A 22515-nucleotide genomic window follows, 5' to 3' on the forward strand; every position below is an offset into this window, starting at 1 on the left:
AAAGCATTTTCCAATCGGGTATTTCCTCTGTTTTCATGGAGCGCGACAATGTTTCAAGTCAAAACGTTTTTGTTTTGGAAAAATTTGGCGTTTACAAGGTAGCATTTTTAAAATGATGTCTCTTTACACATATCAGAAAGGCTGGTTTTGTGTCACGATCGACCTCGACCCCCTGACGGGCCTTTTGGAGTTCCATGAAACAGACACACCGCACACCTCCAAAGGTCATAACCTTTACGACTTTCCTTCACCCTCCAACCCACAATAGATGATTACACAAAATGTTATATTGTATCAACAGGGTTGGGGAGTAACAGACTACGTGTAATGGTGTTTCGTAATTAGGATACAAAAAGTAACTTTAATCCATTACAGTACATAAAAAAAATACGCAATCTCTTTACAGATACGAGATACTCGTATATCTGATAAAAATATGGATTACTTTTGAAAATCACATGGAATATACCAGAATAACAAATATCTAAAAAGAAAGAAAGACATAAGCGCTGTACGGACTTTGTGGCACTTTATGGCACAAACCTCGACACCAACATAGATATATAAAGAATAGACACAACAACGAGGCTGTCTTGGAGCAGCGTCCTGCTCTACTGTTATATGTTTAATCATGAATGAAACAACCAGCGATGCCATGGATTTTACCACCTGCAGCTGGAGTCACGGCTGCTCCCAGGGAGAGAAAGTCATTCACTGGCTGGAAACTCAGACATCATTTTGTATTTCAGTCAGATGAGGCCCAGAACTTCTCCGTACAATGTAAATTCTGCCTCCCAGCTGTGAAAATGCTCTCAACATCCAGGGACTCGACGTCAAACCTGAAGAACCATCGACAGGTACGAAACACACCTGAACTGACAGTGAAGCTAAAGGTTTATTAGCCTGCTAACCTGTCAGTGACCTGCTGCTGAGAACCACAGCCTCACCAGGCTGAACTCTGATGGAGGCAATAATATCTTCAGCCTGGATGGAGGATTTACTGGAGACTGAATGTTACCTTCTGCCAGGAGGGAATGAATGAACTCTGAACTCTTGAAAAAATACTGTGCATGGCCGACCTGAAGACAGACTACTGCTCCTCGTCTCTACAGCGGTACAGTTACCGCTGCTGCTGCTGTTCTGTAGAACTACTGGAGGAACACAGTTTGAACTGATGGAGCTGATCTGGGGTCAGAGGTCATGCTGTTGGTATTAATTGGAGCTGAACAGAGTTCAGCATGTGTTCATCACACTCAGAGCACTGTGTGTTTGCTGTGTGTAGAGCTGTCAATACACGGAGAGGATGAAACATTGTAATTGACTTTGTCTTCATTTGTATGTTTGCTGGTGAAGTAATCTAAACTAAAAGTAATCTGGTGCATTGCTTTTTTTTACTGAAGTAATTAGAGTACATTATTGATTACATTTTTTGACAAGAAACGTGTAATGTGTGTCAACCTGGAGAGGACTCACTTTTCCCTTTGAGTTTCCTTGAAAACCTTCAGTAGAACTTGGCAACCTTTCATTGACTCCATCTGTCCACCCCCCTCCCCATATGTGAGTATGTGGGGGGGGGGGGGGTGTAAGGACAGAGGTTGGTTAGGACCCCAGTTTTTTCCATCTTTTGTTTTATAATGCCATCTATATACCCAACTCTGATGTATTGATTGTAAATGTTGATGGAAATGGACTTTGTTCTTTAATTTGCTCTAACCCCCGCCCCCCCCCCCCCGCCCCGCCAACAAAAAAGGAAAAAGAGAGAGATAAAACCACAGGCTTGCACAAGCGACATTTGTAAACCTGCTTTACTTTTGTTGAATCTCAATTAAAACTTGCTTTGTTTTTACTTTTGACTCTATACTCTAAACTACCAAGTGGAGTCGTTCCACCCTGCAGACAGACGTTCATACTACTGTTCATCTACTCAGACATGTGCAGAAGAGCGATTTAGTCTGGCTCTGGTGCTCGCTGTTGAGTGAAGCTATGAAAGTTTGCTATTTTCACTGGAAAGCGTTGTGTAAACAGCACCTGAATCACTTTCTTTCTCATCCTGACACCACATCCAGCTGAAACATTACTGCAGACTCCAGATAATCATTACAGAGTCCAGAACCTCTGAAGGCGTTGAGTAACTTATCACACCAGCAGGTGAATGAAGTCCTTCACTGGAAACGATCAAACCTGCAACAGTTCTGCAAAAAGGCTTTTGACTTCATGAAAAAGGGGAATTGATTACAGCTGTCAGTTAATTCTTCTAAAAGTAGAGGAGAAACTATTGACTGAAGAGCAGATGCTTCACAATGAAATGTTAATTTACTGCAATAAGAAGTGGCGGAAGATGCTCTACAGTCTGGATGTGGGACTAACAGAGACAGCAACTTTGCAGCTCTACAGCTGCTTTTACACTCGGGAAACGTACCCAGAAATCCCTCTAACTGTGTCCGTGTAACTAATTTTTACAGGGATTATCCGTCTAAGTCAAATATAAAGTGGCGTAACGGTGAATAGCGAGTTTAATCTTCAGGGAATTAATGGTGGGAATCTGAGAATGAAGCGTCTGAAGCTGCTTCTCAGGGATCTGTGGCGGCGTCGTACGCTCCGCTGCCGCTGTTGAGTAACCCGGCAGGCATGGGGTGAAACACAGTCTTTCTTCACTCTGGGAGATGTTGCAGTCCGAGGACCACAGATTGCTCCACACGATGCTGCGGGACATTTCAACAGAACACAATATGTCGTCTTTATTCCCCCCTGAAGACACAGCAGGCTGTCAGAGGCCTTCCATACACTTTCACTCTCGCGAACACATCATTCAGAGTTAATGATGTTAACGTTAATGTCTGTAAAGCTCTTTGGAATTTCTTTTTCTTCCTCACACATTTAATTGTCAGGATGTGCTAAATAAATTAGGTTAACTTATTGCACCTGCAACACACTGTCAATCACACATAGGTGGAGTAAAACTGCAACTGTAGAATCTGCTGAAGTTCAGCTTCTGTTTAATTTAAGAAGCCAAATAATAATCTGTCATGCAAACTGCTTCACAGGTGATACTGAAAATAAAGACCCCTTCCCCCCAAAATTCAGGAAATTAATGACAAAAAAAAAAAAAAAAAAAAAAAAAACTCAGCTATAACCACTCAAACACTAAAATCAATTGACATTAAAACTATATGGAACATCTTGAAGAAGAGAAGAACAGAAAATATTATATTAAAATGCTAAAGTTGAGGTGAAAGCAATTTAAATTTAATTCTGTAATAATTATAACACAACAGTCCACCAGGAGAACAGTGGAGCAGCGTGCGTGCATGCGTGTGCGTGTGTGTGTGTGTCCACCAGGACAGGAGAACAGTGTGTCTCACCTGTCTCTGTCTGATTTATGTCTCCACCATGCGGCACGCTGCTGCCTGCAGCAGAGAGCGTGAGAGGAGGCGAGCTCTCACTCTGACATTCTTGTGCACATTTCTTTGTGCCAGCATGCGTCCTGCACTTGCAGCAATCAGTAATGTAATGAAATAGCAAACTATTTCTTACAGCCATGATTAAGAGAGAAGGTTTAATGACATCCATCCACTATGGATATTTTAATAGTGCAAAGTGCGCTGAACCTCAGAAAATTATATCTTAAGATGTATTACATTATTTTCTGCAGTCATTACATAATGCTTCTTCAACAATATTAAAGGTGCTGTTGGCAGGATTACCTTCGCAAGATGGCGATTTGACCCATCCAAGATGGCGATATGACCCATCCAAAATGGCGATTTGACCCATCCAAGATGGCGATTTGACCCATCCAAGATGGCGATTTGAACCCCGGAGTCAATGACGTACATAGATAGGTACTATAGGTACTATATACGTCATTGCCCGGAGTCGTGCCCACCTCGGGGTGCGGAGCGGGGCGGCAGTGTCACGGCCGCCTGCGCCGGCAGGTTGATTCACCTGTGACCTTTTCACAGGTGAATCAACCTGGGGTCAAAGCCTTTTTTAAAGAATTAGAGAAGAAACAGACAGTGTCCTCCGTGGTGTTTTGATGATGTTATGTCCGACGAGGCAGGTAAATATGCGGGCCTGGACTTCTTCATGCGCGTTCATGAAAAGCAGAGCTTTGAAGTGCTGCCCCTTGACCAATCAGGATAGAGCCTCAGGGTCTCTTCTGATTGGTCAAACATACCGGGAGCAGTCGAGAATCCTTTTCAGCTCAGAACAGAGACGGATGGAAACTCTGCGCCCTCGCGGTAGTGCAATTATGCTACACTCCTAAAGGATTATCAATGGATACTCTAACATTTAATCCAAAGAAAACACAGAAAAATGAGCATTGACTAGCAAAATCCTGCCTACAGCAGCTTTAATAAATTGTTACATTAGTTGAAAAACACTGGTGGCAAGTTACATTACATTATGGTATTTATTACATTGAAAATAGGCTAAATTATAATAGAATATTTGTCTATCTGTCCTCCATCTGATTTGGCTAAATTGAAATAAACAAAAATACTTCACCAGTGTTTACAATTGAAATTCAGAAAGCAATTCAACTAATAATCAATGGACTTCAGCTAAATTCAGTCAAGATAGTCTTTTTAATTTAACTAACTCAACCAATATAGCACATTAGAATTCAATCAAGTAACCAACATTCTTAATTATGAGGCTGATTCAAACAATTTAATTGACTTAAACAGCTTGACTAATTTAACTAAATTAAGACATTTTAATAAAATTAAAACAGCCGAATAAGTTCAGTGAACTTTCCTGATTTAAATTCAGTCAAGACAACTTAACACACTGACACTGACACTTAACATAAACAATGTAACTCATTTATATTCGATCATGTAAACAGACTTATTTCAAATAACTAATTCAACTTATATAATGAACTAATCATAAAACTAATCAGAATGGAATGAAATGGTTCTATAAAATTGTTTTGATCAATTGTTTAGGTAATTTAACTAGCTTGACTGATTTCCACTGAAATTCAGGAAGACATGAAAATTTTAACGAATTCAACTAAGTTAAATTCAATCAAGAAAACTTAAAAGAATTAGAAGAGGGTTGCGGTGTGATCGACTTCTATTAATAGACGATCTTCGTGGGACCCGAGTGGGCGGTCTCTCCTGCCGAAGTTTTCCGATGTGAGCCGAAGCGGGCCTCCGGTGGAGCTGCTCTCTTTAAACGGGCTATTTTTTTCTCTTTGTCCGGCGGCCGCAGCACGACGACCGGTTTCTCCTCTAACGCCATGTCGGACACAGATACCCGCCGTCTAATAACCGCGTGGAACTTGGATTAAATCGCTCTATAGAGGTAAGAAGAGGAGGAAGACGAGGAGGAGGAGGAGAGGAGGAGGAGAGGAGTCTGGATCCCGGCGGGCATCATCACATGTCACCGCGGCGGACGGATCCCTGACGAACCGGGGACGAACCGGGGCTCCGGTGCCGTCCTTGCTCCTGCTCGGTGGAGTGTTTTTTTTTTTTTTTCCCCCCCCCCGATCTGTGTCGTCTCCCCCGGTGAAGCGGCTCCTCTCCCGGGATGTGCTGATGTTTCCCACCGCGGGCTGAGCGGCGTTTAACGGGTGAGTCTGAGACGTGAAGCAGGTGTCTGCTCCGCTCCCGCACCGCCGGTTTACTGCCCCTCGCTGGGGTAGAAACGTGTCTCTGTCTGTAACATTCCCTCCACGTCCTCTGCTCCCCCTCCATGGTGGCGAGAGGTGGAAAAAAAGAGGCTCTTATGTAACCCTGAGGGATTCCTTTCTGCAAGACTTCCTGTGCAGGGAAAACATGGTGCATGTGGCCGGTGGAGGAGGCTGGGGAGGGGGGCGAAGACCCTCCACAGGGTCCCAGACTGAGCCCGAGATCCTCCACACAGGGTCTGATCCTCCACACAGGGTCTGATCCTCCACACAGAACTGGGATCTTATATCACAACAACATGTCATGAGAAAAAGTAAAATCAAAATGATCACATTTACATGTAAAAGCAGCATCTCTGGTCGGTTAAACCATTCTCAGTTCCATTTACATGACAGCGTTTCAAGTGAAAACACACTATTTTCGTTCCGGGAAAGTTTAGTGTTTACACAGCAGTGTTGTTTAATTAACATCTGTTTACACAGAAATGATGAAAATGAGGCAGTTAGCGTCTCAGGCCACAAGTTAGAGTCAGCTCTAAAAGTGCCCCGTTTCAGGGGAATGAGGACGGGGAGTCTTGACACTCCGGAGGGGAACGTTGTTGTTGTCCATCTCCAGATGTGCAGGATCGCTCTGGAGTCTGAAGTCTCCTCTCTTCCCTCCACAGAGCTCTTCCTCCACTCCTTCCCTCCTCCTCGGAGGCTTGGATCCACCTGCGATGACGTCCCCGGACTCGCCGCCGCTGGTCTCCCCCTCCCCTTGCCCCGCCCCTCCCCCGTCCCTGCCCTCCTCCCCCGTGCCGTCCTCCCCGGCTCCGTCCTCGTCCTCGCTGCCGGCGCCCCCCTCGCTGCCCCCCACGGGGGAGGTGATGGTTCTGGCCCTGGGCCGTAAGAAGCAGCGGGTCCTCATCGCCCTGTCCATCCTGCCCAACCTCTTCCTGGCCTTCCTGCTGTCGTCCGACCCCCTCATCACGCTGTCGCCGCGCCACCACTGCCACCTGCCGGGCCCGCTGCCCTCGCCCGAGGTGCTGAACGCCTCCCTGCCCTGGGAGAAGGGCGAGCGGGCGGGGGACGGCGGCGGGCTGTCGCAGTGCCGGCAGTACGCCAACGGGAGCCAGTCGGCGGTGGTGGACTGCGAGGACGGCTGGGACTACAACGTGACGGAGGGGCTGAAGAACAACATCGTCACCGAGGTAACCCCGGCCCGACGCGCTCCAGAGCTTGCATGTTCTTCCTGTGCGCGTTTGACTTTCACATTGCTTCCATCATCAGATCAGTGGCGTCACGTTTTAGGTCCTGTTTACACGGTAACGGTGCTGAAAACGCAACTTTTTTGAAAGCGGCTTCCAAAGTGGAACTTTTTGAAAGTGCTCTGACTCCGTCGCCATGGAAATGGGGGAAACTTTATTTCTCGGAATCGGAATGCAAACTGCATCGATTTCTAGCGTTTCTGCCGTTTCCGTGTAAACGGACATCGTTTTCAAAACGTTTCTGTGTGAAGGCAAAACTTTTCTGAAATGCAAAAACAGTGTGAAAGTTTGCCGTTTTCACTTGAAAACAGCGTCGTGTAAAGTGAGAATAAAATCAGGGTCCTGATAGAAGCAGGCGGAATCTCTGAATGTCACATGGAATCATGGAGAACATGCAAACCACGGCACCGTGGTGGAGGACGGATGATTTTATCTAGATTAAACTGGTAGCAATAAATGGGTTTTTTCCCCATTGTCTTCATTTGGATTTTAGTATTTTTAATGGTGATTTTCAGTGTTTTTCTCCAAACATCTCGAGGTAAAAGCTAAAAATACTTTATGTATTTATCAGTGTTTGCAATTATCTTATAAGTTTGATTATAAATTCGCTGCAGATTTGAAGCTTTGCGATCACTAAAAAGCTCCGTAAGATCCTGAAGTGACCGTTTGTGTTCGATTAATGAATGTACGTTCCTCCCAAAAAAATCTGAGTTTATTCATTAACTGGTGTTTCCACACCCGGTAGTTAAATATCCGGCAGGTTTACTGAAGCTGAATTCACAAGGAAAAGAACTGACGGCGTTATCCAGCCACTATTATGTAAGTGTTGTATGATATTACATGATATGATATTAATAGAGCGGCCTCATGCTTCACTCTTGTCATCGCAAACATTTACCCCATGAAGAAGTGAGATTCTGCTTCAATGCAGATTTGCAGAGTCTAAAATGTTGAGTTTTTTTCACTCGTTTGGCGGTTGAAACTTGTGTTAAATTTGGAAAAAAGGCTTTCATTTTGAAAAATACTTGTTGATCAGAGCTTGAATCGCATTTGAACGGCTCATATCTGGCTCTCTTTGGCAGAGATGGACGTTCTGCGTCACAGCAGAGAACTGGTGTGTGGAACTGAGCAGAAACTGAAGCTCTGTTATCTTAACGGAATGAAATGTGCACAAACAGGAACGAGACGGTAATCATTTCACCCATCAGGGATCAGCACAGTGCCTCTGACCTTTCACCCTTTACCCTCTTTTATCCGTAATTCATGCTCGACGCTTTGATATTTACTGTAATATATTGTTTATACTATGATAAAGCTGAATTCCCCTGAAATAACCTTCAGTTTTCCCATAATCCTTTGTAATAGACGCACTGCATTATAGCTGTTTTCCAAAACATATGAAATAATTTGCTTCAATAGAGATTTTTTTAATTCCTGCTGTTTACAGTAAAATATTTTATTCCCTATAAGTTAAAAGTAAGTGTATTCATGTTATTGTGAGAGAAAAATAAGTAAACTCACTGAAAATGAGCAATGCTCAGTTTTTTAGATGATACTTCCAAAGAAAACTCAGTAGAAAGAGCGAACGGGAGGATCACTGTAAACTTTATAAAGACGCACATTCAGAACTTTAGTAAGTGTAGATCTGTTAATATGAAGCAGGGCTACTGTAAACTGATAATAACATGTTTGTGGACTATATTTAAAAAGTAAAAACAGGGGAAATAAATTCACTGTAGTAATCTTCCCATGATGGAAGCTGGTTTCTAAATGTTCCTGTGATAGTTTTGGACATGGAGGGATTGATTCCTCACTGCAGCGTCCTTAACTTCAGGTTTTTCCCTGTACGTTTCTGGTGTGGCCGTGGTGTTTCCACTCCTCGTCTCAGAACCACGCCCGGCGCTGTTGGTTTGTGGCAGCAGGGGCGGCTTTTACGGGCGGAGGCCTCCAGCCACGCTCTCCCTGACGTCGGGCTCAGAGAGCGCGTTTCCCCTCGCCGTCGGGGGCGACGGGCTCGGGTTTGGGTTCGCTGAGGCGGCATCGATGCGCCGAGGCGGGACTTTACCTCACTGTAAAACCCGGCTCAGAAAGAGCGTCAGTGTGGCGTCTGCAGGTTTCAAACCAAACCAGTCGGAGGAGTTTTCTAAACCCGTCTGTGTGCATTCCCTCCTCCTCCTCCTCCTCCTCCTCCCATACCGTCGCCCTCTGACGTGGCTCTCCGTCTCAGCTGATTACATCTGACAGCCTTTATGTTTACGTGCTTCCACTCCCATTATGTAAGGCCTGTGCTGTTGTTTTTTTTTTTTTCTTTCTTCCGCCGTGCCCTCTCGCTCCCTCCAGATCATTAAAAGCATTTTGCTCTCAGCCACATTAGCCGAGCTCAGCTGTAAATGCAAATCAGTGACTTGGCTTAATGTGATTAAAACTCAGTTGTGAGGGCAGCCGTGGGTCTGCTCTGCTCCACACCGTTCACTCCTCCTGCAGTTCCTGTCGATGCAGCAGGAATTCTGCATCCTCACTAAAGCTCCCACACACACACACACACACACACACACACACACACACACACACAAAGACAAAAACATAGATTTACATTCATTTTCTGCAGATTTTAATTAGAAATGTAGTAATTTCCTGAATGTTTGTACGGTGAATTCAACTTCTGTGCAGTCAGATTTCAAAGGATATTTTATTCCTACTTACTTTCTTCTGAGTTTAAGAGGCGGCACATTGAAGAGCTGCAGTCTGAGATGTATAAACAGGTACGAGATGCTACAAACGCTGCACATATCTGCGCATTTTGGACGATTTGTGCAGGTGTTTGCATGTTTTCTGTAAATATGAGGAAAAAAGTTCAAGTTAACTCACTTCACTTTGTTTAAAACAATAAATTTGTTCTATTTTTTTCTGTTTTTAGGCAGAAATACACCTGATAGATTTACAAACATGCAGTGTTGTTAATTGTTATTTAGTATTATTGAAAGATTGATAAATTCCCAAGTGGAGGTTGGAGTTAATTTTCTTTGTAATATCTGATCTTGGGTTTTACTTGATGGAGCTGGATGTCTCCTAACCTGATTGTTCTCACAGGTCGAGAGAAAGTGATGCAGAGCAGCAGCAGCTCACAGAAAAAAAAACAGCTTTTTAATAAGAGTTAATTCTCTGTTTCTTCCTTTGGCGGTTCTTGTTCAGATGCGCAGGTCTAATTTTGTCTGATCAGGCCCCGAATCTGATCTGTGGCGTCTCCCCGACGGGGTCCGGCGCCCCAGTTTGGGAGCGACTGACACCATAAAGACCTGTCGTTGTGTCTCCTAGTGGGATCTGGTGTGTGCTCAGTACTGGCTGGTACCAGTGGAGGAGGTGTGCTTCATCCTGGGGGTCCTGACCGGCTGCCTCGGACTGGGCTACGCCGCTGACAGGTAGAGCACACGCTCACACACACACACACACACACACACACACACAGACAGAGAGTCACACATCATCCGCATACACTGAAAGATGCAGCAATGTTCAAATGAACCCCCTCCATCGGCTCCAATGTAAGAGAGAGTTCTCACCAGATGAATTCCTCCTGTTTGCTGTTGGAAAGCGCCACAAACAGGCATAAATTCACCAGTATTTACCTTCCTCTCTCCACCCTGGCGAGCTCCTCGCGCTCTGCAGGAGCGGATAATCGACGCGGCCGGGGCCGCCTTGTTCCCGCAGTGTTTTTTTTGGGGGGAGATGACGGCGGTTTAATCAGCCAACAGCTCCCGTTAATTTGCAGAGCGATTGAGCGTGGCGCCTGTTTGTTAAGAGGAGCGAGTTAATGCCGCCTCCCGGGGAAGACGGAGGCGAACGGAGCTGATCTGCACACAGAGGCTGCCGCATCGACCCGTCCGGTCGGGACCGGATCAGATGTACATCTCACTGTGGACGATCTGTTGTCTTTAGATCATTAGCAGCTCCTCATCAGTCAGAAAACACACAGCCATGTGACTCTGAACAGCCGCCGTGCTTCTTTTCCAGTTGAATCCCACTCAGTGTGTGTGTGTGTTTGGGTGCAGGCTGGGCCGGTCCAAGACCCTGCTGACCTCTCTGACCCTGTCGGTGGTGTTCGGGGTGCTGGTGTGCGTCTCTCCGTACCCCTCCATCTTCATCGTCATGAGGTTCTGCCTGGCGGCCTCCAGCGCCGGCGTGTACCTCACTCTCTACGTCTCCCGTGAGTGTTTCAGCGTCCCATGCATTTCCCGGCTGGGAATCTTAGTCTCACTGTGAAATAATCTGGCCCTTTCCTATCCGCCCACTCTCCCAGTCCTGAAGCCTTTTTAATATTTAATATTTCTAAGATACAAGCAGATTCCAGAGCTGCAGGGATTCTTCATAAAGACGTCTGTCTGAGTGGTAATAATCAGTAGATGTCATGAATCCATGGAGAAAAACAGCAAAAAAAGACAGAAGAAGAGTGGAATTTCTTTCACATTTATTTATTTACTTATTTCAGGCCATATCAATACAATTTAACACAAAATTGACACATTTATAGTCAAAACTTCCTGAATGATACCTGAAAAACATGAACACAGAGAGACAAATTGAATCATTAAAATGAAGAAACTGACACAGTGTGTGTTTTATATATATTGATTTGTGAGTGAGGTTAATTTTTAATCCAGGATTGAGAATAAGAGATCAGTCGAGTTACATATTGACATGATTTTCTTCTAAAAGTTCAGTGAAACAACCATATATTTTACTTTGACGAACATTTTAGCTAATAAGCCACACAAATAAAAACCTCTCCTTCAGGATATTAGAATAGTTGATGAGATTAGACTGTTTTTAACATAATAACCCAGTTTAATGAAACACAGTGAAAACATTTCAGAGATATTCGGTTTTCTCCTGAACTCCTGCTCCTGCTTGCTGGAGCTCTGTTGTTGGGCGCGTCGGGCAGACGTGGATTTTCTGCCGGGCTCCTGCAGGACTCGGCGTGTTTGGACTCTCCGGGCCCTCAGACAGTAGAAACTCCTTCCAGCTGCGTCGTAACGACCTGCAGAAATATAATTTGCAGCTGGAACGAGGAAAGGTGTGCAGAGAGCTGTTTACATGAGGAGGGAGCGGGTCACTGCAGGTTCCTGCAGGTTTCCCCCCTGACTGAGGACTGACGTGTGTGTGTGTGTGTGTGTGTGTGTGTTTGTGTGTGTGTGTGTGTGTGTGTCTGCAGGTCTGGAGCTGTGCGAGCCGTCTCTCAGGCTGGTGGCGACCACGCTGGCCGGCCTGACCACGGTGGCCGGCGAGCTGCTGCTGCTGGCCGTGGCGCTGGGCTGCCAGTCCTGGAGGGGCCTGCTGGGGGCCGGGGCCGCCCCGCTCACACTCTTCCTCAGCTACGGGTACGGCGCGCGCGTGTGTGTGTGTGTGTGTGTCTGCATGTACATGTGAACCTCTGAACGCTACAAGGTGTGTCTTTAATGAGCAGGTTTACACATTTTTCAAGAAAATCTGGTCTTGTTAAGTTGACTTTTAGATCCGGAGTCAGTCAAGAGTGAAAGATTTATAGGTCAGCTTTTACACTGAAAACTGTAGAATCAAACACAGTATTACAGTTAAATTGAGTAAAACAACTAAAAAGACAAATTACAAAAATTACTGTAAGGGGGGAAACATGCATCACAGATCAAATGTGTAAAACTGTGAAAAATAAAGTTGAAAAACTTGATTTAAATGTTAAAAACACAAAAAAACAATACAACACAGTATTTTGAGTGAGTTAAGGTGAATGTGTTTATAGAGAACTATTCAGACACAAAGTCTCAGTGCTTTTCAAAGAAATACATGGCAGTAGAGCGATTAAGATTATGAAATATAATAAAATAAATGATTAAAAAAAGCCTGAATTTTATAAAACAGCGAAAACAATGACATTTCCACACAAAAAAAAAATTAAAGAAAGAACTGCACTACAGTTAAAATGGGGAAAATAGTGAAAATGAAATTTTATAAACTTGCTAAAAATCAATCAAACAACAGTATTAAAGCTAAAATGGATATAGTAGCAGAAAATAAAGTTAGAAACTTGCTAAGAATGGATTGTAAACAGTATTCTAGCTCAGACGGATAAAGCAGTGTTTAGGTTTTCAGCATTTTGCGCACGCTGCAGGTGAGCCGGGCCTCCGAGAGCCCGGCTGTGATTGGACAGTGCGAACACGTCGGCGCCGGCCTCCCTGCAGGCTCCGAGTCCGTATTGATTCTGGTTCCTCGTCACTCGGAGCCTTTCAGCTCCTGTCAGAACACATTAGACCTGCCGTGTTTGTTTAAGGTCCCCGCTCCCCTCAGGACCGTAATCCTTCAAAACCAAATTAAAAGAGATTAAAGTCAGATTACTGCCATGGAATTGCAGCTTTTAATCAGAGCGGCGGCTCTGTGAACCCGCAGGCTGAAGGTTACCTGAGAGTAAATAAGCTTTATTTTGATTTTCCATGTCCCCCCCCCCCCCTGCAGCGTTCCCGGCGTGTTTCCAGAGTCTCCTCGCTGGCTCCTCCTCTCAGAACGCTCCGCCGACATGAACGCCTTCACCGAGAGGAGGAACTCCAACAGAGACGCCAGGGACGACGAGAGCTTCACGGGTGCGTCGGGCTTCGAGTCCTCTGTGAAAACTCAATACGGGCTGCATTATTGATGTGTTCCTCGTTGTGCGAGTGGAGACCAACGCCCACCACCATGCAGCGGATAATACAGCTCAGTTAACACTCGTGGTTTATTAAAGTGACACGGCTCCGACATAAAAACAAAGCGAGAGGCCTGATGCCGCTGGGAAAGCAGCTCCGCCGCTTTTTACAGCTGTTTATATGTAAATATTTAGCCTTTCAGCAGAGGATAATGCAAAACTGCAACCAGTCTGTGCAGAACGAGAAGCCGAAGCTTTTTAATTAACTAATAAGAAAACATGAAGCAACGCAGGACGACTGAAAATATGCTTTAAAACAACACCAGTGAACCTCAGGTGCAGGTTTTTGGACTGTTGGAGGAAAGAAGAACGATCTAGCAGTTTTTTGGCGTCACGTTGCATGATCTCTGCATGATCCTACAATTTTACTCCAAATAGTGAGTCAGAAGTTTGTAAAACAGCTAAATATTAAACTACTAAAACAGTAAAAACCATTGCTACAAAAAGATCTTACAGCTAAAATGGGTAAAACTGTTAAATAATAAACGAAGCATTACAGATAAAATGGAACAATTAGTTAAAAATGGTAAAAAAATGGTTAAAAAAAACTATTACAGCTAAAATGAGCAAAACTACAATATCTTCATTTTGAGAATTGCTGGAAATATTTAAAGAAAAACAATTATGACATTAAGAGTGGGATATGAACTGAAAAGGACATTTCTAGAATCATTATATAGTTAAAAAAATGGTTATAGCTAAAATGGGTTGAAAATAAATTGACTAAAAATCTTAAAAATGATCAGACAAATGATATTAGAGTTAAAATGAGTGAAATATATTTAAAAAGCAGTTTTAAATTTAACTGTGAAGGACAGTGACCTGTTCAGGGTGTGCTCTGCCCTCACCCAGCTGGAATCAGCTCCAGCACCTCGTGACCCCGCAACCCTGACTGGGACAAGCAGTGAAGCAGATGAATGAATGAATGAATTGCTGATTGTTTAAAATGATAAAAAAAAAAACAACAAACATTTCAGTTCAAATTAAAACCACTGAAGTTGTTAAATCTGAATGTGTGACGGTTTGATTTCTCCTCTGAGGCTGACACCCTGCTTGTCCCTGCAGAGCTGGACTCGGAGCCTGCCTCCTCCTTCTCCTCCGCCTCCCCCTCCTCCTCCTCACGCCCCCACCTGTCCTTCCCCGAGCTCTTCCACAGCAGGAACATCTGGAAGAACATGTGTGTGCTGGGCTTCACCTCGTAAGTCGTCCCGCCGTCCGCCCCGTTTGAAGTGAGAAAGTCTCACCCTCGTCTCACCCTCGTCTCACCCTCGTCTCACCCTCGTCTCACCCTCCCCTCCTCCCTCAGCTTCATCTCCCACGGCATCAGTCACTGCTACAGCTCCTTCCGGGGGGACGTCCGAGGCACCGCCCCCAGCTTCTACTGGACCTACCTGCTGTCTGTGTGCGCGGGGGGCGGGGCCTGGCTGTTGCTATGGGCGACGGCGGACCGGTGCGGCCGCCGCGGCATCCTGCTGCTCTTCATGACCATGACGGGCCTGGCCTCGCTCATCCTCCTGGGCCTCATGGAGTGTAAGTGTCTGCTGGAAAAACCCCAACTGGGAGCGCCGAGGGTTTTTTTTTTTTTTTCCACAGCAGTGTCGCCCCCCGGTGGCCGAGGACCGGCAGCACCCTGACAGGATGTAGGACACTGCAGTGAGGGTGAAGTCAAGGCCGTGTCAGGCCGTGCTGCAATCCTGCATCAGAGGCTGGCGGGGGGTGGAGGGGGGGTGGAGGGGGTGGAGGGGGGTGGAGGGGGTGGAGGGGAGGGGCGCAGCGGCGGCAGCAGGCAGAACTCTAATCCTGATGGGAACAGATGAAATGATCTAAACATGTGACATGATCTGGAACAATCAATATATGATGTCAGTGTGTTTGGACAATACTCCTTCTTTCATTGGACCACGTTTTACACACAGAGTTGGAGTTTTCAGTAACTTTAACTTGATTCCTGTGCTTTGATTTAATGTTGAAATAAACATCACAGCTCAGTTTCTCGTTCACAATATATGGATAAACTTGCATTATGTCAAATTTTAGGATTTTAGGATCAGATTTCAGGAGTGATTGTTTGTTTTTGTGAAAGTGTAGACGTTTCCATCACGGATACTCTGCACCACAACAAAGAAAAACTTGAAAGTTTCAGTTCAGAATCGGTTCTTCCTGTAAGTCACAGCAGTCAGCTTGTGTTTAGAGTTTGCAGGTTCATTCTGGACCCTGCTGCAGTCCATCCAGACACTAATGAGTGACTCTTTGTTGATGTTTGGAGAATGTTCTCTGGGTCGCCTCTGCTCGAATATGCTCCTTTCATAAGCGAGTGGATTTCTGTCAGTCGAGCTCAGTGTTTGCAGGATAGCGTTACTTTTCCAGCCGTTTTCTGATACGTTCAAGCCACCTGGTATTTTTATGACACGGCGTGTTTTTCTGTGTCCTGCTGTGAATGAAACACGAGCGTCTCTGTCCCGCCAGATCTCAGCGAGACGGCCATCACCGTCTTCTCCGTCCTGGGCCTCTTCTCGTCTCAAGCCACGGCCTCGCTCTGCATCTTCTTCACCGCGGAGATCATGCCCACCATCATCAGGTAATGCCTCCGCCGCGGCGACACGACGCGCTTTCTGCCCACCTCTGACCTCTGACCTCTGACCTCTCCCCCCCGGTGCGCAGGGGCAGCGGCGTGGGCGCCGTGCTGGCCCTGGGCTGCGTGGGCCGCCTCAGCTCGCCGCTCATGGACCTGCGGAACCACTACGGCTACTTCCTGCACCACGTGGTGTACTCGTCCCTGGCCCTGCTGGCCGTGCTCTCCATCCTGCTGCTGCCCGAGAGCAAGAGGAAGCCGCTGCCCCAGACGCTGGCCGACGGCGAGCAGTACAAGCGCCCCCCGCTGGGCCGGAGGAGGCGGGACAACGTGCCGCTGCTGGCCACGCCCAACCCGGAGACCTAAAAGGAGGAGGAGGAGGAGGAGGAGGAGGAGGAGGAGGAGGAGGACCGGAACGCTCGGCCTCCACTGAGACTGTGGAGGGAACAAGGGCTGCAGCAGATCCTCGCCGCCGCTGGAAGCGCTTCGAACATTTCATCCTGCAGCCATTCCAGTCCTCGTGTCGGTTTCACACACCAGCAGACAGAGCCGCACGCCGCCGACCCTCCACCCACCCTACCCTGCACCGAGGTTCAGTTCTCCTCACATTTTTCTATCACTTCCTGTTTTCTGTCTTTTCTTTTCTCTTTTCTACCATTTTCCGTGACACTCGTCTGTGTGAGTGAGGAAGGAAACCGTTCTCCGACCATCGCCTTGTAAATACACTAGACTTAGTTTCTTTAACTTCTTCGGGGGGAGTTCAGTTGGGTCTTTACAGTTCAGTATGCTATGCAGCGGAGAGGCAGCGAGAAGCACTTTGAATCTTTATTTCTTTTTAACGATGGTTAAAACAATAAAAGACCGTTGCCTTTAAATTTAATCGATGATCAATATTGGGAACAAAAACTTGAAGTGTGATCCAGTTACTGAATCTGGCCTGGAGCCGGTCATATTTATATGTTATTTATATTATTCTGGAGCAAAATCAATGAATTCTCCACAGATTTGACATTTTCAAGCTTTAAAGACCCCATGAAATGAGTTCTGAAGGTTTCAATCCCGTGTTTATGGACTGATTGATCATTTATCTGTCAGAGAATCATGAAGATCTTCTTAGATCAGTTTGCTTCACTACATTTTTTTTTTTTTTTTTAATTTATATGAATAAAAGAGGGAGGAGAAGGAAGTTTTCCAGTGTTCAGTGTTGTGATCGACTGGATCGCTCAGAGCTGGGAATTCTGAGTAAACTGGAAAATTTACACAGTTTTATTTCATGGGATTTTAAGTTCAGTCGGGTCCAAAAAAAAAAAAGAAGAAAAAGACGATTGAAGACTGAATCTGTGACGACATCCGTGCATGTGTGGAAGCACTGAAGGGCTTGTTTTGATGTAGTTCTCAGAAGCTGAAATAGTTCCTGGATACCTCCCTCGACGTCTCGGCTGGAATAGACGGGTATGAACAAACGGCTGTAGAGATTTCTCACACATCGATTGCTTTGAGGTGGTTCTTGTGTTTAGAAGCGGTCGGGGGCCCGATGAGGGGGCTCCAGAGGGACGGAGCGTGGAGCCGAAGAGGGCCCCGGACCCCGCCCCCCCCCCCCTGCCTCCGTCTGCCCCTCGCACTCAACACGTATACACTGATGATGATGATGATGATGATGATGATCACTTGATTAACTTCTGTCTGACGACACTGTTCGACCATGAGTGTGACGCAGTAACTCTGTAACCTGATTTCATGTCAATAAACTGGTTAAATAAAAACATGTGGTCTGTTTTTTTTCTTTCTCTTGATTGAAAAAAATCATTAAAAACATCAAGAAAACAGTAAAATCGTGCCATAATAACCTTTAAATTTTAACACAGGCCTCGCCTCTGCCTCCATCATCGACCGCCTTTCCCTCCCACGTCGTTTCGGGATTGACTTCACCTGCTGGAGGCCTTTATAAGCTCTGTGAATCCACGCTGACGCTTCGGCCCTCCTTCATGTTGTGCTCACCGAGGTGCTTTTCTATATTTATCTTATTCATTTAAATGTTGTTTTTTTTCCCAATTAGTTTACTTTCATTTTTATGTTTGAAATAAGCACATGCACACACAGTACCTGTCTCAACCACCAGATAGAGACAAACTAAAAGTCATAATCAGCATGAGCTCCGTGTGACTGGACTTGCACCACACACATTTATGCTGGATTATTCTAACAGTTGTAGGTTGTTGTTTTTAAATATATATGTATGTGAACAGCTATAGTGTACAAATGACCTGAAAGCTGCTAAAATATTGTTGCAAATCTCAAAAATAGTTTAGTTGTTGAACAACCAGGAGTGTTTTATAAAACAGTAAAGTCACTATATGGATGTTTTGACTGTCTAACAGAGCTACAGTTATTGTTCCTGCTTCACCTCGTGTTGATTTTTTATTTGGCTGCATGCTGTTTAAAAGATATTTCAAAAGCGAGTCCTGAAAACCTGCAGAAACCTGTCGAGGCTCTGCAGACGTCTGCAGAAAGGAGGGAACTTCTGCAGCTCTGCAAAACATAGAGGACGCTTGTAAAAAAAAATCACAGGGGATTTAATTAAACAACAATTTTCGGTTTGTCAGTGTTGACTGAGACGGATGACGGAGTCGATTGCTTTTTCCCACTGATGCACAGCAGAAAGAATCCCAGAACAATTTCACAGGTTGATCTGAATGGATGGAAGCAACACTGGGTCAGCATGGCGCTCTGAAGCAGCAGCAGGACTCAGGCTGAGGAGCAGGTTTTCTTCTCTGGGACACGCTTTCTTTTCTTTTTCTGCAAGTTCAGCAGTGAAACAAAGAAGTGCTGTGAGACAGACAGTCAGTGGGAGTCAGATCTGGCAGCCGAGTACCGAGTGTCAGTGATAGTTGTAGATACTTCAACCATGGATAATCAAGTCGGTTTTATTCTCCAAAGAGAGAAATACATCTTATTTCATACATTTCCAGCTCTACAGAAATCCTGAGAGAAGATATACGACATTAACCAGACAGATAGAGTCTGATTCACTGAGGTCCTCCACAAAATGTGTTCAGATGCATGTGCACACAATAATAGCACTTTCAGTTTGCTTGCACATGAAGCATCTAATTCCAGCTGAACCTGATAGGCATAAACGTCATTTATGAGGTGATTGATCACAAACTCAATAACTGAGGTCCAACATCCTCAGGGCCGTCCTCAGAGTAACAGGATATATGTGTAAAACCCCATTTAACTTGGTTTTATGTGTGAAGCTTTACTTTTCCATAACGCTATTGACATGCAGCGTTCAGAGTGCAGGATCTCCCAGCAGTAGAAACCCAAAGTAGCTTACCTAAGAAAGTGCAGTTTAAGCTGAAAAACATATTATGTATTTTAATACAGTTTTACAAAATATCACAATTTTTTTTGCCATATTAAAAGATAGCCTGTCTTAGGATTTCTTGACTTCCCCTCCTGATGTCTGATTGCTGTTCCCTGTCCTGATGTGTTTCACCTGTGTGTGATTGTCGTCACCTGGTGGCTAGGGATGGGAATCGAGAACCGATTCTTCTGTAGAACCGGTTCCTCATGTCTCGATTCCAAGGAATCGTTTGGCTGTCTCCTTAACGATTCCGTTGTCGATTCCACTGTGTGCGTGATGATGTATCATGCGCAGAGCGCATGGACTCTCACAGTGCTGCTGTGGTCCATTCTGGCGCTGCAACAGAGCCGCGGACCGAAAACTTTCAGCAAGGACCCTATGTTTTCTCACCCCGGAGCCCTTCTGCTTCAATCTAAAGAGAAACAGGTCGGGTGCCAGATGGAAACTAGTTACGTGTTCCAAAATCAAAATAAAATCTGTTGTGTTTTTGCCGTGACATTCTTTTTTGTAATTCTTCAGGTAGAATATATAACAAACAACGCGATCTAATGATTATATGTATTAGAAGAATGAAAAATGTTGTACTTACTCATTATAGGAAAGTCAAAGACACCAAAATTGCACAAAACATAGCTCTGTGTTGCCAGATTGGACGGGTTTCCGCACAATCAAGCTTCTTTTGAACCCGAGGTGGGTTGATGAAATGGTTATGTGTTGGTGACGTGCTTTTTTAAATGCAAATCCGATTTTTACGGGTTTAACATGCATTCTCTACAGAGATGGAGGTTTGGACTGCTTTCTATTGTTGGACAGTTTTAATATTATATTTGGGGCAGATCTAGCAACCTCCATCATCTTGACAGCAGACACACCGAGGCTGTGTGAGTGACAGAGCTGCAGAGCTGGACCAGACAGGGGCATCCAGTGTGAGGCCGGTGTAACTTGGTTTTGAACTTTCCAACCTGGCGTCAGGAAGAAGCTCCAGAGTTTGGATGCATTTCACAAGAAAAGATGAAACTGGGGCGACTTGCAGCTTGCAAAGTTTTCATGGCATGGATATTTTTTTTTTTCTGTTCAGGATGAAGATATTGAAGAGCTAATGCAAACACCCCATTTGTATTGTTTCATTTCTCACTCAATGAGAATCAGTGAGAGAATTGATAAGGAATCGTATCGATAAGCAGTATCGATAATGGAATCGGAATCACTAAATTCTTAACAATTCCCATCCCTACTGGTGGCTGTGGCACAAACTGGGCTTTTCTTGTGTGTTCTGGTCGTTGTTTTTCTGCGTCCTCCTGTACGTTGGTGCTTCACTGTCTTTTGTTGACTTTGCCTCCCTTGAACTGTGACCCTTTGGATTTTTGATTATCATTCATGAGAGAACAGTGAAATACGAGCTATAATTTTAATTCCTCTTGTTATTCTCAGTGTATTATTTTGAATCAACTCTTCAAAGAGCTATTGAGACTCCCTGATGGCACAACACATTATGAATATATATATAAAAAAAATCATATTTGCACTACAGCACACCAACATAGCATTTAGTCTGAATGAGCTTTGTACAGACTTATAAAATCTGCAATCATGACTTCTTTTAATGAGAGAGACATTATGATTAAAGTGCCTGCATGCAGATCAGCTGTAACTAACAGTTCAATCCCACAGAGACCCTGCTGATGAAGCCTGAAGCAAAAATACCTCAACTTATCTCCTCTGTGACGAAGCTCAGCAGTGTTGGAGGCTTATTTAAGCAGTTTTCGGTCTCTAATCTTCAAAAGTGCGGAGGACAAGGCAAAATCAAGCAATGCTTTACAGTGCATGCCACAGCAGGAAGCGCAGAGCCTCGAGTCATTCACTTCAGAGTGAGGAGAAGATGAAGAAACATGTCGGAGAATTCATTGTTGGTAATGAGAGACATCAAATTAGTTCACAAGAAGCAGTAAAAGATAATGGTTTTGTCCAGGATATGACGGGAAATGGAGAAATAGAGGATTGTTTCCATTGTATGAGAAACTATAATACATTAGCTGTGAAAGCAAATTAAATAACTGTGACGTGATTCAGGTATTTCAAGTGAAATGGACACTCTAAAAAAAATGGAAGTTTTATGTTTGTGACTTCAAATTGTTAATCGGAACTAAAACATGATGCAGAACAGCCTGAACAAAAACCACACAGTGAAATCCGAGCTGTTCTGGATGTTTGCAGAAATCTTTGCAGCAAACACAGCTGGTTACCGAGAAGCAAAGAACGAGCCGCAGGAGAGGTGAAATGTTATGAGAGCGAGCAGGTCACCTGATCCTGGCTGCAGGTAATCCATTAGAGGGCAGTGTGTATCATCAAATATAGCATCAAGCAGCCACACAGTGCAGGTGTTTCCACTAACATGGGCTCAAAAACAAGGATGAAACAGCAGTGGTTATAAACGTGCGCTCAGTTCACAGCTTCTCAGTAATACTGGAAAACTTCAGGAGGAAAAGTGTGCGATGTGATGATCAGTCCTGCTCGGAATCACAGGAGTCGCCCTGATTAAAAGCTTTGGTGACATTTTAATTCAAGCTCTGAACACAGTGTTTACTGCCTCAGCAGCATAATTCCACCAGAACACAGGAGGATATTACTATAATTAAATCTGCATTCCAAGCTATTCTCTCCTTCTTTAGTAATCTCTTTTGTTTGCTCTGCACGCACACACACACTCTCTCTCTCTCTCTCACACACACACACACTGGGCCGTCGCCTCTTCGGCCTGTTTGATGCCTCCGTGGCCGTTCCCAGTGCAGAGGGAGGAAAGAAAAGGTTTGTTTATTGTTAGGTGAAAGCTGATCCTTCAGAGCCTGCAGCCACACAACTCTGTGACATACCAGGGGTGCAAAACATAAGGGCCGTGGGCTAAAACAGGCCCGCAAGAGGCTCCGATCCGGCCTGCAAAACAGTCAAGAACATAGTAAGATTTTCAATTAATATATAGGT

At 44.9% G+C, this 22515-nt stretch overlaps 1 protein-coding gene across 1 annotated transcript; it reads left to right on the plus strand.

Moving 5' to 3' along the window:
- Positions 1–5139: 5139 nt before the first annotated feature.
- Positions 5140–17546, plus strand: slc22a17 (solute carrier family 22 member 17). Its single transcript, XM_030099035.1, has 10 exons — positions 5140–5584; positions 6307–6831; positions 10204–10307; positions 10938–11092; positions 12098–12263; positions 13372–13496; positions 14663–14795; positions 14904–15127; positions 16064–16175; positions 16259–17546. Exons 2-10 carry the CDS (start codon positions 6358–6360, stop codon positions 16533–16535), a joined length of 1770 nt encoding a protein of 589 aa, XP_029954895.1. The 5' UTR covers positions 5140–5584; positions 6307–6357; the 3' UTR covers positions 16536–17546.
- The last annotated feature ends 4969 nt before the right edge of the window (positions 17547–22515 follow it).

This window comes from Salarias fasciatus, chromosome 9 (genome assembly GCF_902148845.1).
Source record: "Salarias fasciatus chromosome 9, fSalaFa1.1, whole genome shotgun sequence".
Classification (NCBI taxonomy): domain Eukaryota; kingdom Metazoa; phylum Chordata; class Actinopteri; order Blenniiformes; family Blenniidae; genus Salarias; species Salarias fasciatus.

What these genes read in the sequence shown, in the direction of transcription:
- slc22a17 (XM_030099035.1), top strand. Translation starts at nt 6,358, where the DNA reads ATGACGTCCCCGGACTCGCCGCCGCTGGTCTCCCCCTCCCCTTGCCCC. An exon ending in CCTCACTCTCTACGTCTCCC is followed by an intron (nt 11,093 to 12,097) that starts GTGAGTGTTTCA and finishes GTGTGTCTGCAG; the next exon opens with GTCTGGAGCTGTGCGAGCCG. An exon ending in GGACGACGAGAGCTTCACGG is followed by an intron (nt 13,497 to 14,662) that starts GTGCGTCGGGCT and finishes TTGTCCCTGCAG; the next exon opens with AGCTGGACTCGGAGCCTGCC.